The 12,822-nt window shown below is 41.5% G+C and overlaps 1 protein-coding gene across 1 annotated transcript; it reads right to left on the bottom strand.

Annotated features, from left to right (window-relative positions):
* Window positions 1–415: 415 nt before the first annotated feature.
* Window positions 416–3,244, bottom strand: foxi2 (forkhead box I2). Its single transcript, XM_085767094.1, has 2 exons — window positions 2,301–3,244; window positions 416–1,478 (listed from the first exon to the last, which is right to left on the bottom strand). Exons 1-2 carry the CDS (start codon window positions 2,989–2,991, stop codon window positions 835–837), a joined length of 1,335 nt encoding a protein of 444 aa, XP_085623220.1. The 5' UTR covers window positions 2,992–3,244; the 3' UTR covers window positions 416–834.
* Window positions 3,245–12,822: the final 9,578 nt, after the last annotated feature.

The raw sequence follows: 12,822 nt of genomic DNA, 5'->3' as shown, positions 1-12,822 counted from the left end.
TTGTTTTTGTTGGATCATATTTGTGTTGAAACAATTATTGCCATTATCCGAAATAAAACAATATGCAGGTGAAGCCTGGGACAGCAGCAGGGCAGTGTCGTCGTCTCATGTGATCGTTGCTCTGAGGTAATGTCGGTCTCACAAAAGGCAAACTTTGGCAGATTTATGTTGATTATGAGTGAAGCAGTTTCAACATGCGGGGAGGAGGATTTTAGCTGCTCCATAAAAAAAAAAAAATGAAAAGACAAACCGGCTGGATTTGGCATCAGTGGTTAAAAAAATATCAAATGTACATTTACATCTTTAAAAAAAAAACATGACAGAGCAGTTAGGACAAGACGTGGGAAAGTTTCTGTTGAAACTGTCAAAACAAAAAGTAAAATATTTTAAAAAATACAAGTTTTCAGTGGTTGTTTTACTTTGAAAATATATATTTTTAAGCATTAGAAGACAAGTAGGATTTTTGATATAAGAGAAATAATAGAGAAATAAAAAAAGATAAGTGCTAATTTCTCATTTGACTCTGTGACAGTCAGTTTTTTATAATTTTTTTGTTTTTTCTTTGTTATTCAAACAGCGTCGGATCACAGCAGCCGTGATCCCAGGGCACTTGTCGAGTTAAATCAAGCGTGGATAAAATGCTTTATGTTCTCTGATCCATCCTGTGAACGACGAGCGAGGCCAGAGAGCTGTGTGAGGGGAGAAGCCCGACCTCTGACCTCTCTGCAGGAAATGCACGAATCCTATAACGAAGCAGGAAGTCCCTACGAGGGCGTTGGGTGCCGTTGGGCGTCGGTGCAGCAGCAGCAACAGCAGCAGCAGCAGCGATGGCTCCTATAGCTCGGTGCCCTCCCGGGGGTAAATCAGGCTGTTGACGCTGAAGCTGTTGTAGAAGTGGCTGTTGAACTGTCCGCTCTGCCCGCCGCCAAACGTGTTGTAGTACACTCCACGGTTGAAATGCAGGCCGTCGCCGTGCTCCGAAGCCCCCGAGTCCTGCCCGCCCGCCGGGTTGGCGGCGTGGTACGGGCTCAGGGCCGTAATGTTCCTGTTCGAGAGCTCGTTCACCAGCCCGAGGGGCCCCTGCCGGCCGGTGGGGGGGCCGCCCGAGCCGAGCGCCGACATGCTGCTGTAAAAGTTGTTAAAACACGGAGCGGACGACGACGACAGCGAGGAGGAGGAGGAGGACAGGAGGCCGGGCGGCGACGACGACGACGAGCTCTTGTGGTTCTCGTTCAGCGCCTCCATCTCCGGGGACGACGGCCCCAGGAGCTGCGGACTGTCCGACGGCTTCAGGGTCGAGCCCCCCACCACCGCCGCCCGGACGTCCTCCACCTTCGTGGCCCCGACCGCCGCCGCTGTTGCCGCCGCCGCTCCGCCTGCGCCGCTCGGATCCGAACGTCTTTTCCTTTTCCTGCGGAAGTTCCCGTTGTCGAACATCTTCTCACAGTTTGGGTCCAACGTCCAGTAGTTTCCTTTTCCTGAAGGTGAAGATGAGACACAGAGTTAGCTTGTTTAGCGTTAGCTGACGGAGGCTCTGAGGCCTGAGGCGGAGACGTTACAGCGTCTAAAAGTGAAGGCTACATTTATTTTCACAATATTTTATCCACTTCCTTCTCATGACTTTATGAATCTGTGGATAAATACATTTCTATCTGTTCAATATTTTCAAATCTATTGGAGGCCTGGAGGCTTTTTTCTCTAGGTATTTATGAATCACCGGCCTCTATAACGATACAATAAAACACAATATTAATAATAGTTATTATTATAATGAGGAATTTTTCAGTTCGGTCCTCCTCAAATAAAACCTTCTTGAATTGATTGTAATTTAGCATTAGACATATTACACTGTGGAAATTATTTTAAATGCTGAATAATTCAGCTTTTATAGGAAATTAAAATATACAATTATTGACACTTTAAATATCCTGTAATTTTTTGTGCTGCTTTAAATATAATTTAATAATAATTTAAATATGTGTTGACATTATTATTATTATTATTATTATTATTATATTATATTGTTATTATAATAATGTACCTACCTGTATTATTATTATTATTATTTCACCATCTATTGCCACCATATTTATTTAAATGAACAGCAACTGAGAACATTTTTTATTTAGTGTTAAGTTAACTCATAATAATAATAATGACGACGATGATGATAATGATAATAATAATAACAGATTATGGTTTGTCTTGAGAGGATGGAGACTAATTGTTATCATTTCTCCTCCTGAACCTAAATGCCACCTTTTTTATTAACAGTTTTCCCCGTGGTGCGTTCACTGTACCTGGATCGTCCTCGTCCCTCGGCACTTTCTTGAAGCAGTCGTTCAGAGACAGGTTGTGCCGGATCGAGTTCTGCCACCCGGCTTTGCTCTTCTTATAAAACGGGAAGTTGTCGGCCACGTACTGGTAGATCTGACTCAGGGTCAGCTTCTTCTCGTGCGCGTTCTGGATGGCCATGGCGATGAGCGCGGAGTAGGAGTACGGCGGCCGCACCAGCTTCAGCAGCTCCTCCTGGCTGGCGATGGACAGCCAGCCCAGGTCCGGCCCCGCGAAGCCAGGTGAGTTGGTGATGAACTGCCGCTGCGACGAGCCGTAGGCGGGCGAGGGGATGAAGGAAGCCGGGTTGTTGCCGTGCAGGTACGCGGACGCGGAGGAGTTGACGCCCGGCGTGTTGAGCCACAGGTACGGGTTCGGAGACGACGCGTACTCCCCTAAGGTGGGACCGTGGTGGTGGTGGTGGTATCCGGCCGAGGCTCTGGTCTGCTGCGCGCTCTGCTGCAGGCTCTGCTGGTGCTGCTGGTACATGCTGCTGAAGTTGTCGCAGTACACCGCGGCCATGTCCGGGGCCTCCTGGGCGCCTTTGGGTGGGAGAGAGCCGACGGTAGGGGAGGATGTGTGGTGGTTGTGGTTCTGGTTCTGGTTCTGGTGCTGCTGCTGCTGCTGGTGATGGGACTGGGGGTCGATGGAGTTCATCACTCCCCGCGGGAAAAAGGAAAAAACAATCCCAGAAGGAGCTCGCTGCAGCGGTTCAGGTTCAGGTGGGCTCTCCCTCTCTCTCCTTCTCTCTGTGTGTGTGCAGGTAGCAGCAGCAACAAGTGTCGGGGAGGAGGACGCTGCTGCAAGTTTGGGGAGTTTTAATAAGTATAAAGCCTTTTGACAGTGGCCACATCCAGGCTCCAGTTTAATTCCCAGCAGCCAATAGACACACACGGAGTAACAGGGGGGGTGTGGTCATGTTCTAGCAGCTCATTCAGAATCAGCAGAGAGAGACTGGGTCAGTGGTCCCCCCACCACCACCACCACCTACACACACACTCACCACCTCCACCTCCACCTTGTCAAAACCTCCCGGAGACACAACAGAGTCCTGCTGGGCTGTGATCAGCTCACCTGAGTCCGGCTGCTGCAGGAAACCGGTTTTATAATCACCTCTGCTGCTGATTTGACTGATAGAGACTTTATTATTATGAACCATAATCACAGTGTGACATGTTTTTACTGTCTCCCTGTGAGTCTCATTTTTATTTAAAGTGAAGAAAACTTGCATCATGCAGGATTATTCTGCAGCAGCTGGTCTGCAAATCGATGCAAATTAATGTAAGTCACACTTTTATTTGCACAACCTCCTTGTGTCTGGACATTAGGCTACTGATGTTTTTCACATCAGGAAAATGATATAAGATATAATGTTCCTCAGTTTCCTTCAGCCTGTTTTGAAAGTGAAACTGTAGGAAATATTGAGTTTGTAGGATCTGATCAAACCTGAAATGAGCAGCAGTTTGATGATTATAAGGGTTTATTTTCACATTAACAGTAGAAATGATCATTTTCCACTTTCTCGTGTCAACGTATTTTGTGTTTGCAGAGATTTTTGTGCAGTTTTAGTCCAGTTTTTACAGCTTTTCTTTATAACTTATAAACAGTTTCAATAAAAATTTTAAATCAACACCTGAAACAATAACATACCACAAAAACCCTATCATACCCAGGCATGTCCTCCTCACATTGTCAGACTTCAGCAGCTTCATTGATCGTGTGATAAAGATCTTTTTCCCACTGAGTGATGACTCGTCGGTTCAGTCTCACAATGTAATCTCTCATCAGCTTTATATTAAAGAGCCAACGAGCTCCAGTGAATCTGGTCAATGAAAACACACTGAAGCCGCAAAACTGACAGATCCTAAATAGACCATAAAACTATTACACAAGAAAAGATGATAATCGATCAGTAATAATCTGATTGATGTGTCATGTTATCCATTCATGCCACGGCGTGAGGAAAATAACTTTGGTTGATTATTTCAGCTCAGACTTGAGAGCTGCCAAATAAAGTCACGGCTCATTGGTTTTAACAGATAATCAAACTTTTGGTGCATTTAATGATCAATAACTTAACGAGTTCATAACTCTGGATGGATTAAAGAGGCTTTTAAACACAATACACAGAGTTCTGCTCATTTTTACAACTATATCCACATTATATGAGTTGAGGATCCTCAGTGACATGATGCATTCACTGACATCTGTATCACTCTGATTCTGCTGTATATTTACCCTCAGATGTAATTCATTCACAATTATATATAATAAATATATACATATATTTTTTAAAAAAACATCTCCATTGCTACGTTTTTATTTATCGTCCACAGTTTTTTCAGCACTGAGAAGAATTTTGGAAATGCAGCAGACCCGGTTTTACTTTTTTTCGATTATGTTGACACTCTCAGCATCTTAACTTCCACAGTGTCACTGACCTTTGTTGTAGAGGTATTAAATTCACTATTTTAACTCTGCAGCTCTTTGCTACTTCCTTGTTTGTTGTATTTAATTTTTTGCAGCTTAGCAACTGTAGAGGAGAGACAATCTACTTCCTGTTTACACCGACTCAAACATGCCCAGTGTATTCAAATGAGTTTGATCTATTTCTAAATATCAGTTTCAGTTTATATAAACTTTATTAAAAAAAACTTTATTTTGAAATGTTATTATAATGTCTATGCCCATACACATACCAGTTATATTCATGTGTAATAACCCTGGTGGAGCTGAGACACCACCTCCCATAGAGAACCTGTTTTTTTTGTTTACAATTATGCTACAGGGGCCAATTAGAGCACGTGTATTAATATTGTGAACTGTCAAAAGGTCTCGACAGGAAACCTGACATGTTTATATTGTTGAATGTCCTCAGGCCACACACACACACACACAACACATCATCACCGTCTTTGAAGAGTTTCAAAACTTGTTTTCTTGGCTAATTAAGATGTCTGGAGAAAAGTATGACACTCATCCTTCTTTTTTTCATCTTTTTCCATAAAAGCTGCTTCATTCAGGATACGCCGGCTTAAAAGATGCAGCGTTTATTGATTTAGGAGAGTTAGGGTTTTTATCTTATTTTCCATGAGCGATTGATTTTTTTTAGAGACGATTGGAAATAGTTTGACAAATTCCTCTTAACTCAGACTTCACTCAGAGTTTTAAACCTCATCTCACAGCTCAGCTCTATATTATATTATTAAGAAAATAGCCTGTAAAATTAACTTTTTTACCTCAAGATATTCATATATTGTAATGTTTTTTGATGATCCATGTTTCGCTGTATCATAAAAAGTCTTATAAGATCCAGATCATTTAGTATGAGATGAGTAGATTTTTTCAAATTAATTTCACCTCAAACAGCCTTGTGTCTGTGTCTGAAACTTTCTCACATGTACAAAAACATTTTGGACTTTTCACATTGTCTTTGAACACATATAACATTTTAGTTATGGCTGCCCCTTTCCATCACATTTGTTTATTGAATCCTTTTATTCACATTTGCAAAAGTTATTCACAACACATCTGGAAACTTAAGAAACTTTTGGATCTCAACTCAGAGTTTAGAATAAAGTTTTACCGGTTTTGAGTGATGATGCGTTTAAGGACGTCAAGGCCAGATACAATGTTCAGAATCAAGCTGTTCACCACTGGTGTTTTTAAGTGGATGGATGGATGGATGTACAGTATGTATGTGTGAGATGATGTAAACGTCACCTCTCAGACAGCAGCTCCTATGTAGACCAGGTTCAGGTGCTCCAATGTTGTGTTGATGAAACAGCTCTGGCCCCCAAATAACCTGCAGGAAAAGCAGAAAAAACGGAAACAAACAAAATTTAAATGATTTTCAAATGTTTTTTTTCATCAGAAATCTGTTTTTTTTTCACTTCACTCTATTCATATTTGTGGGTTAATTTGGTTTGCTGTGGTTTTCATGGGTCACTATAGTTAAATCAGTGTCCTGAGTAAATTTTGATATGTATTTACACACTGTTGCCCATAAAGTTGGAATAATTTTGTTTTCAGACACATTCCTTTTATTCCTCTCACCTTTGACCAGGTGCAGTGATCACATACTGAGTCCTAGTTACCCAGGTGAAATGAGTTCATGCTTGTGGACAGTATGCCCGACATCCAAACGCATTGATTTCTGTCAGGAGTGGCCATACTCAGTATTAACGACTGAGTCATATTGGATAATGTTATGCATGAAATCCCATTTGAATATGTGTTTCTGTTTAGCTGACCAAGGTTGAAAAAGTGAAACAAAGCCTCAATACTATTGGTTCAATACCCCCAGTTTTGTGCCTGAATGCAAACAGTTTGCAAAGGTTTAATTTTCACAATGACATGTTTGGAAGGGATTGATCAATACATTTTTGTCACAATCATTTCATGAGAAGAAGTATAGAAATGTAATATACGTATTCCAACTTTAACGGCAACAGTCAGTGATATCTGTCTCTGATGATCCATATGTTTATCTGACTTAACATAGACAAAAAAACAACAACATGTTTTTGCTGAAAGATTATGTAAAATCAATAATTATATATTGATGATGCAATTATAAAAGAAAGTGTAAAAGTTGCAATTTACTGTGAAGAGCAATTGGGCTAACACTAACACCTACATGTTTTTTTTTTTTTTAAACAAATATTACATTTTCTGTACCTTTGTGCACCTCGGTCCTCCTTAAAGATTAGATCCCAGCAGGACTTCATGCTTCTTCCTGCAGCCTCTGTGTGTGTGGCTCCTCACATATGGAGCTACACTGCCACCTTCAGATGTCTTGTCTTCAGTGGCAAATTCCCTCAGTCCCAGCGATTCTTTAAAAAAAAAATTGCAGGGTTTCCTGTTTTTCATGCAGGATGCATTAGTTGCCACAAGATGGAGGCAGATCACTGTGCACAGAGCTGCAGCCCCCACAAGAAGTGACTGACCTTCTGCTGAACATGTCTTTTTTTTTTCTTTTCTTTTTTTGCATGAAGTTGCCAAGGAGCCGTCAAACTGTAGCTGCAGATTTCTGGCCTTTAGAAATCTGATGCAGAAATGTGGTTTGTTAAATGAGAGCTCCTGCAGATTGAGAAAGTCTTTGAAGAACTGCACTTTCACAGAACATCAAAAGTAATTTCCAGAGTCCAGAGTCAGACCAGTAATAGACTGAATATTGCTTCTTCTGGTTTTAAAACAGAGGCAGAGCGTGAGTGTCTCTGTGACCCGGGGGAAGCTGCATTCATTGTGTTTCGAAGTTTTTATGTTTGAACCCATTGGTGTTACATTTCTGTCTTGGAGAGGAACCTTCTAATAAAACAGAGCTGGACCCCCTCTGAGCCTCAGCTCTGGTTGGTATTGACACATTATCTGCCAACACTTCCACTGTTTTTCAGCATCCGATAGACTGAGGTTTTTCTCTAATGCAGCTTTTCCACTGAGATCCAGGCCGCAGAGTAATTGTCCGCGCAGCACCAGGAGTCGCTCTGTCTGACTGTAATTCTATAATATTGGGGTTGGCTATGACAATAATCCCCGAGCTCATCGCGCGTCGCCAGAACAGTTTCACAAAACTGAAATGTATGTATGAGAAATTGAGATTGTGGAAAAGGGAAGAATCTCTGTCAGCAGCAACAGAAAAAGAAGAAACAGAATAAAAAAGTTTATGTGAACTCAAAGCAAAACTTTATGAATTGTGTAAACTTTTGTAAAAAAATGTGGATTTTGTAACGTGAGGTTGAGCCCATGTTTCCTGACTGACACCACACGGCGCCTTTAATACAAAGCAAACAAACAGAAAAGTTGTAAAATATGAAGCAGAGGGTGGCTCGTTAGCTGCCCTTCGCTGTCACTGACAGGTACGACGATGGACTCACTAGATCTTCATGCATGTTTCTGCATGATGTGGAGCAAAAAACACAAGAGTTTACGGACTACTGCAAAAAAAACAAAAGCAGACCGTGTGAGCTCTGCCCGACCGGTTCGTCTTGAGAAATCAGCTCTGTTCAAAGCATCTCGCTGGTAAATCTTTAAAAGAAATACTCGAAAGACGAAGGAGGAAGGCATGAATAGTTAAGAGCTGCCGTGTTGGTCTCATACCGAGTGTGAATTATAGAGAAAACATGAAAGCAGGCCACTTTCTCATCTCTAATTTGGAAAGCTCAGCCAGACAATAAATTTTAGATTGTATTGTTTTGTGATTTTTCTTTTTTAAATGTTAGTCATGACTGGTTTCCAAAAGAGAAGGTCATTTTTTAGAAACACACCAAGATAGACACACATAATTCACACTTTTAAGGGGTGTGTGAACATGTAATTACAGACAAAAGAGGCAGAAATAGAAACAAAAAAAAAGAGGCACAGACATGACAAACAACAGGATCTGACATGGTTTTGTTCTTGTTATTTATGTCGGCAAACAGAAGCGATGTATTTCTGTAGACCAACATGAACAAATAAAGAGCAACAGATGACAGATGTGATTTCAGACGGAGGCAGGAAGGATCATGTGAGTTATAGAGCAGAGTATTTTCGTTTTTAGTCAGGAGGACCTTTTCAAAACGAGCACAAACAGACGTTAAGCAAACAGCAGGCGGTGGCACGGTGTGTTTAAGAGCGTAGGATTATATACAGATGAAGAAAATGGTTAGAAACAGGAAGTAATAAATCAGCTCATGACTCAGTGTGGTTTCGGCCCAAACAACTACTTTTAGCCCAGAGAATTCATTCTTTCATTATGGAACCAGGTAAAGGAACATTTCGCATATTTATAACCCTTTTTTTCTCTCAATAGTGAAGTGAGCTTTTTGTCCTGAGGGATAAGAAAGGACGAAGCTCCATGTTTTTTTTGGGTTTTTTTTAGGAAAATTAATTCTTGGAGCCACAACGAGTGTTTCTTGCGTCTTCTCGGCCTGAGATTTCATCATCATCAGCCGCAGCATAAAGCCTTCCCAAGAAAACACAAAGTAATGACAGATGGCGTTGTGTATATTTTAGCTGTTTCATGAGATGAAAAATGAGTTTATCCTTTGTATGTTCACACAGAGCTTAGAAATAATCAGTTTTCATGACAGTAGCAGAGAAATGACATTCATAAAAGAGCTATTTCTACAGAACCAGTGTTAACACTGACAGCTGTTTACTTACTTAGTAAGTTTCAATCATCCTTAGTAGTTTCAATCATCCTGCTATTTACAGGACAATAGGTTATAACGCATCCTCTGAACAGGTTCTTCTCGCGGATGCTACAATGACTCGGTATCGGAAAATGATAAGACTACAATTTATTGCTCCCTTCCCAAGTGGTAGATACTGTATACAGGGTCGGCTCTAGCCATTTTGGTGCCCTAGGCGAGATTACTCTTAGGTGCCCCCCCCAACAATGATCATAATGATCATAACGATAACATAGCAGTGTATCTATATGTCCTCTCTGACCCTGAGATACACAATTTGCACAACAATCAGTAAAATTGCATTGAGTAAATCCTGGGTGAAGACATGAAAAAATTAGTCTCTTCACAATCATGAGAACAAACTGTTGTGGTGCTTGAAATGGGTATACAAAAGTCTGGGCTTCACAAAAGCAGTGGAATATACTGTATGATATAAGGCTATTAGTGTAGAAAAAAAATTGTGAAATTGCTTTTTGAGCATAAATGTTAGGCCTAACTGTCATTCTCACCAAATGTGTTAGATGTGGGATAACAGAAGCTAAATATTGACTTCACATTACATTTCAAACTTCATGAGATGTGTGTAGCCTGAAATGAGACATTTTCTCCAAATATCAACTAAATAGACAAAAAAATACACAAAATTTACAATATTTAGCCTATATAATGTACCCTATATATGTGTTGTCACCGTGGTACTGTTTGAGAGGTAAAAAAAAAAAAAAAAAAAACTAGTTTGAGAGCTCAGCAGGTCTGAATACAGAGCTGGAGCTGATCTGGAGCTGTGGCCCACTGGCCCTGCTGTGTGAGCAGGCTGAAATCTCAACTCTCTCTTCTTTTTTCATAATCTTCCTCATCAAATTAGTCAGAACTTTAAACCTCTGAAGCACCGTCATCATCCTCACTGCTTCTCTCTCTCTCTCTCTCTCTCTCTCTCTCTCTATCCCTCTGAACGACTCTGCTGTTTCGAAGCGCTTCACAGTTGTTTTGATTGACAGGTCGTCAAGGGCGTGCGTCCGTGCGTATTTGAAAGAGGAGAGTCTCCCGATCACAGTAGTTGAACCGCATTTCTACTGCGTAAATGACCGAAATATGAAAAAAAAAAAAAGAAAAACATATCGAGACGGTCGCGCAAACGCGCCGGCATTTGTGCCACACATCTAATTAAAAATGTGGCGTTTCTAACAAGAAAACGGCTTGAGAGCATTCCTGCTGCAGACAGGTATCTGCTGTGTGTGTGACTATACCATAGACTGTAAAAAGAATGGACGTAGCGTCCGTGACGTCACCCATTGGTTTTGGGGAGTCGTTTTTGTGACTCAAATATGGCGGCCTGAACAGTGCCATGTTGGATTGGCCGGCCGAGAACTCGCCTACTGGCCTCGAAGCAGCTGTCCACGGAGCTGCTCGGACCTGTCACTCAACGTTTCCGCGCCCTAATTGGCCAGAGTTTTAACCTAATAACAGTAAAACTGTAGAGTAAAAATTCACCCCCCTCAGAGTGTGTGCGGGGGTAGAAACTATCGATTGAGACGAAAAAACGTTCTGACACCAGGCTTTTAACATGTTTACTGAGGATGTAAAGTCGGTGATTTTAACATGGGGGTCTATGGGGAATGCTCCCTTCTGACACCAGCCCCCAGAGGAATCCGAGGGGAAAGCAGTTTTTTGAACGCGGAAGTGAGCTTCACTTCTCAGACCGACAACTGCCCCCTTGGACTATACACAATTTAGGAACATGTTTGTCATTGTTTATTTATTTGTTTTGGGGTTTTTTTTTTTTTTTTTTTTCCCTTGACTGGCGGCGCCCCTCCAGCAGTTGGCGCTCTAGGCGACCGCCTATATCGCCTATGCCTAGAGCCGGCCCTGACTGTATAATATAGTTTGTTCGCATAAGGTCACCATCATAAGACATGCTCTTTGTTTGCATAGTGAATCATAGATGGCGTTCTCACTGCTAGTAGTAGGCATTACATGTAGCAACACAAATGTAAACAGACTGACCAGTGTTTCCCATACATTCATTTATTCGTGGTGGACCGCCACAAATAAAACAAAATAAACAAATTACGTCTGCCACGAATAGATTTTTCGTCTTTTGGCTCGAGCAACGCAATATCGTTCCATTCATTCATCTCCGCACAGTGCTCTTTCTCTTGAGAATGACACAAAGATAGCCTACACAACTCACAAAGTTTAGACCCATAGGCTATCCTCACTTTGTTCAAATCACCAAGACAAGGCATGAAAGAGACAAGCAAAAAAAGACAACTAACAAAACAACACAGTTAATCCTAATATTCAAGCACAAACCACAGAAGGGAATGTCCTTTTCAGGCGAAATAAAAGCAGAAGGCCCAAAAATGTCCCACACAAACAATGAGTTCAGTTCAACCAACAGAAAATCCAGTTTATCTCAGTGCAATAAAAGCACCGCAAAGTGATCCCTCTTTCTCAATATAAAATCTTGGGTTGGTTTTTTTTTTCTCACCCGAGTAACTCCTCTTATCAAATGAACAAATAAAGGATCTTTGATTTAACGTAATTCTCCGACAGTAGGCCTAACGTTACTTGCAGTAGGCTACTTGGACAGTTGACGGTCTTACCTTATTACCTTGTCGGCGCCTAGTTTGCTGCTGGTTTATCCGACGTAGCTCAGATGTTCCGTCGTGGGTCCAGACTTTATAATCCAAAGGACGAGGACGTTATGACTAGTGATGGCCAGATGAAGCCTCATGAAGCATTCGAAGCTTTCCATCAAATTGGTTCATCAAGGGCAAAGCTTCTTGGGACTTCAGTTGCTCTACTAGGCCATCTACTGGCCAAAAATAATTAAACGGGAAAAAAAATATTACAATGATATAGTGGTCTGTAGTGTAGCTATATACTGTATATATTTAGTTATATATTTGAACTTTTTACTGGTTTAAATAGGCGATTTGTGTCCATAAAGATTCATAAGGGAAAGTGGGAATGAGGGTGAGGACTGTCTATAAAAAGAGTTTCAGGCCTGCCCTGAGTGGTCTTGAACACAGATCTCCCGCACCGTAGGCAACGATGCTAACCGTTTCGCTAACCGTAACATGCTGTTTCTTGTCTTTACTGGTAGCTCATGAGTCCTGACGGTCGTGACTGTGACTATACCCGCGGATCTCCGTTACACTTCTGTTAACGTGGGTTGTGGGGCAGTGAATGTGCTTGTTGAACTTGTGGAATAATTTTTATTCAGAATATAGATAATACTCTTGAAACACATGTTGCAATCGATGCAGAAATACCACAGGATGCAGGGGAACCTCCACTGCGTTTCACT

This window comes from Trachurus japonicus, chromosome 22, assembly GCF_045865225.1.
Source record: "Trachurus japonicus isolate A0001 chromosome 22, Traja_1.0".
Taxonomy (NCBI): domain Eukaryota; kingdom Metazoa; phylum Chordata; class Actinopteri; order Carangiformes; family Carangidae; genus Trachurus; species Trachurus japonicus.
Note: the sequence above shows the minus strand (reverse complement) of the source record. Positions and strands in the feature narration are given on the sequence as shown.

Coding starts and splice junctions, on each gene's coding strand:
- foxi2 (XM_085767094.1), bottom strand. CDS start 2,991: ATGAACTCCATCGACCCCCAGTCCCATCACCAGCAGCAGCAGCAGCAC. Junction 1,479..2,300: donor GAGGGACGAGGACGATCCAG/GTACAGTGAACG, acceptor CTTCACCTTCAG/GAAAAGGAAACTACTGGACG.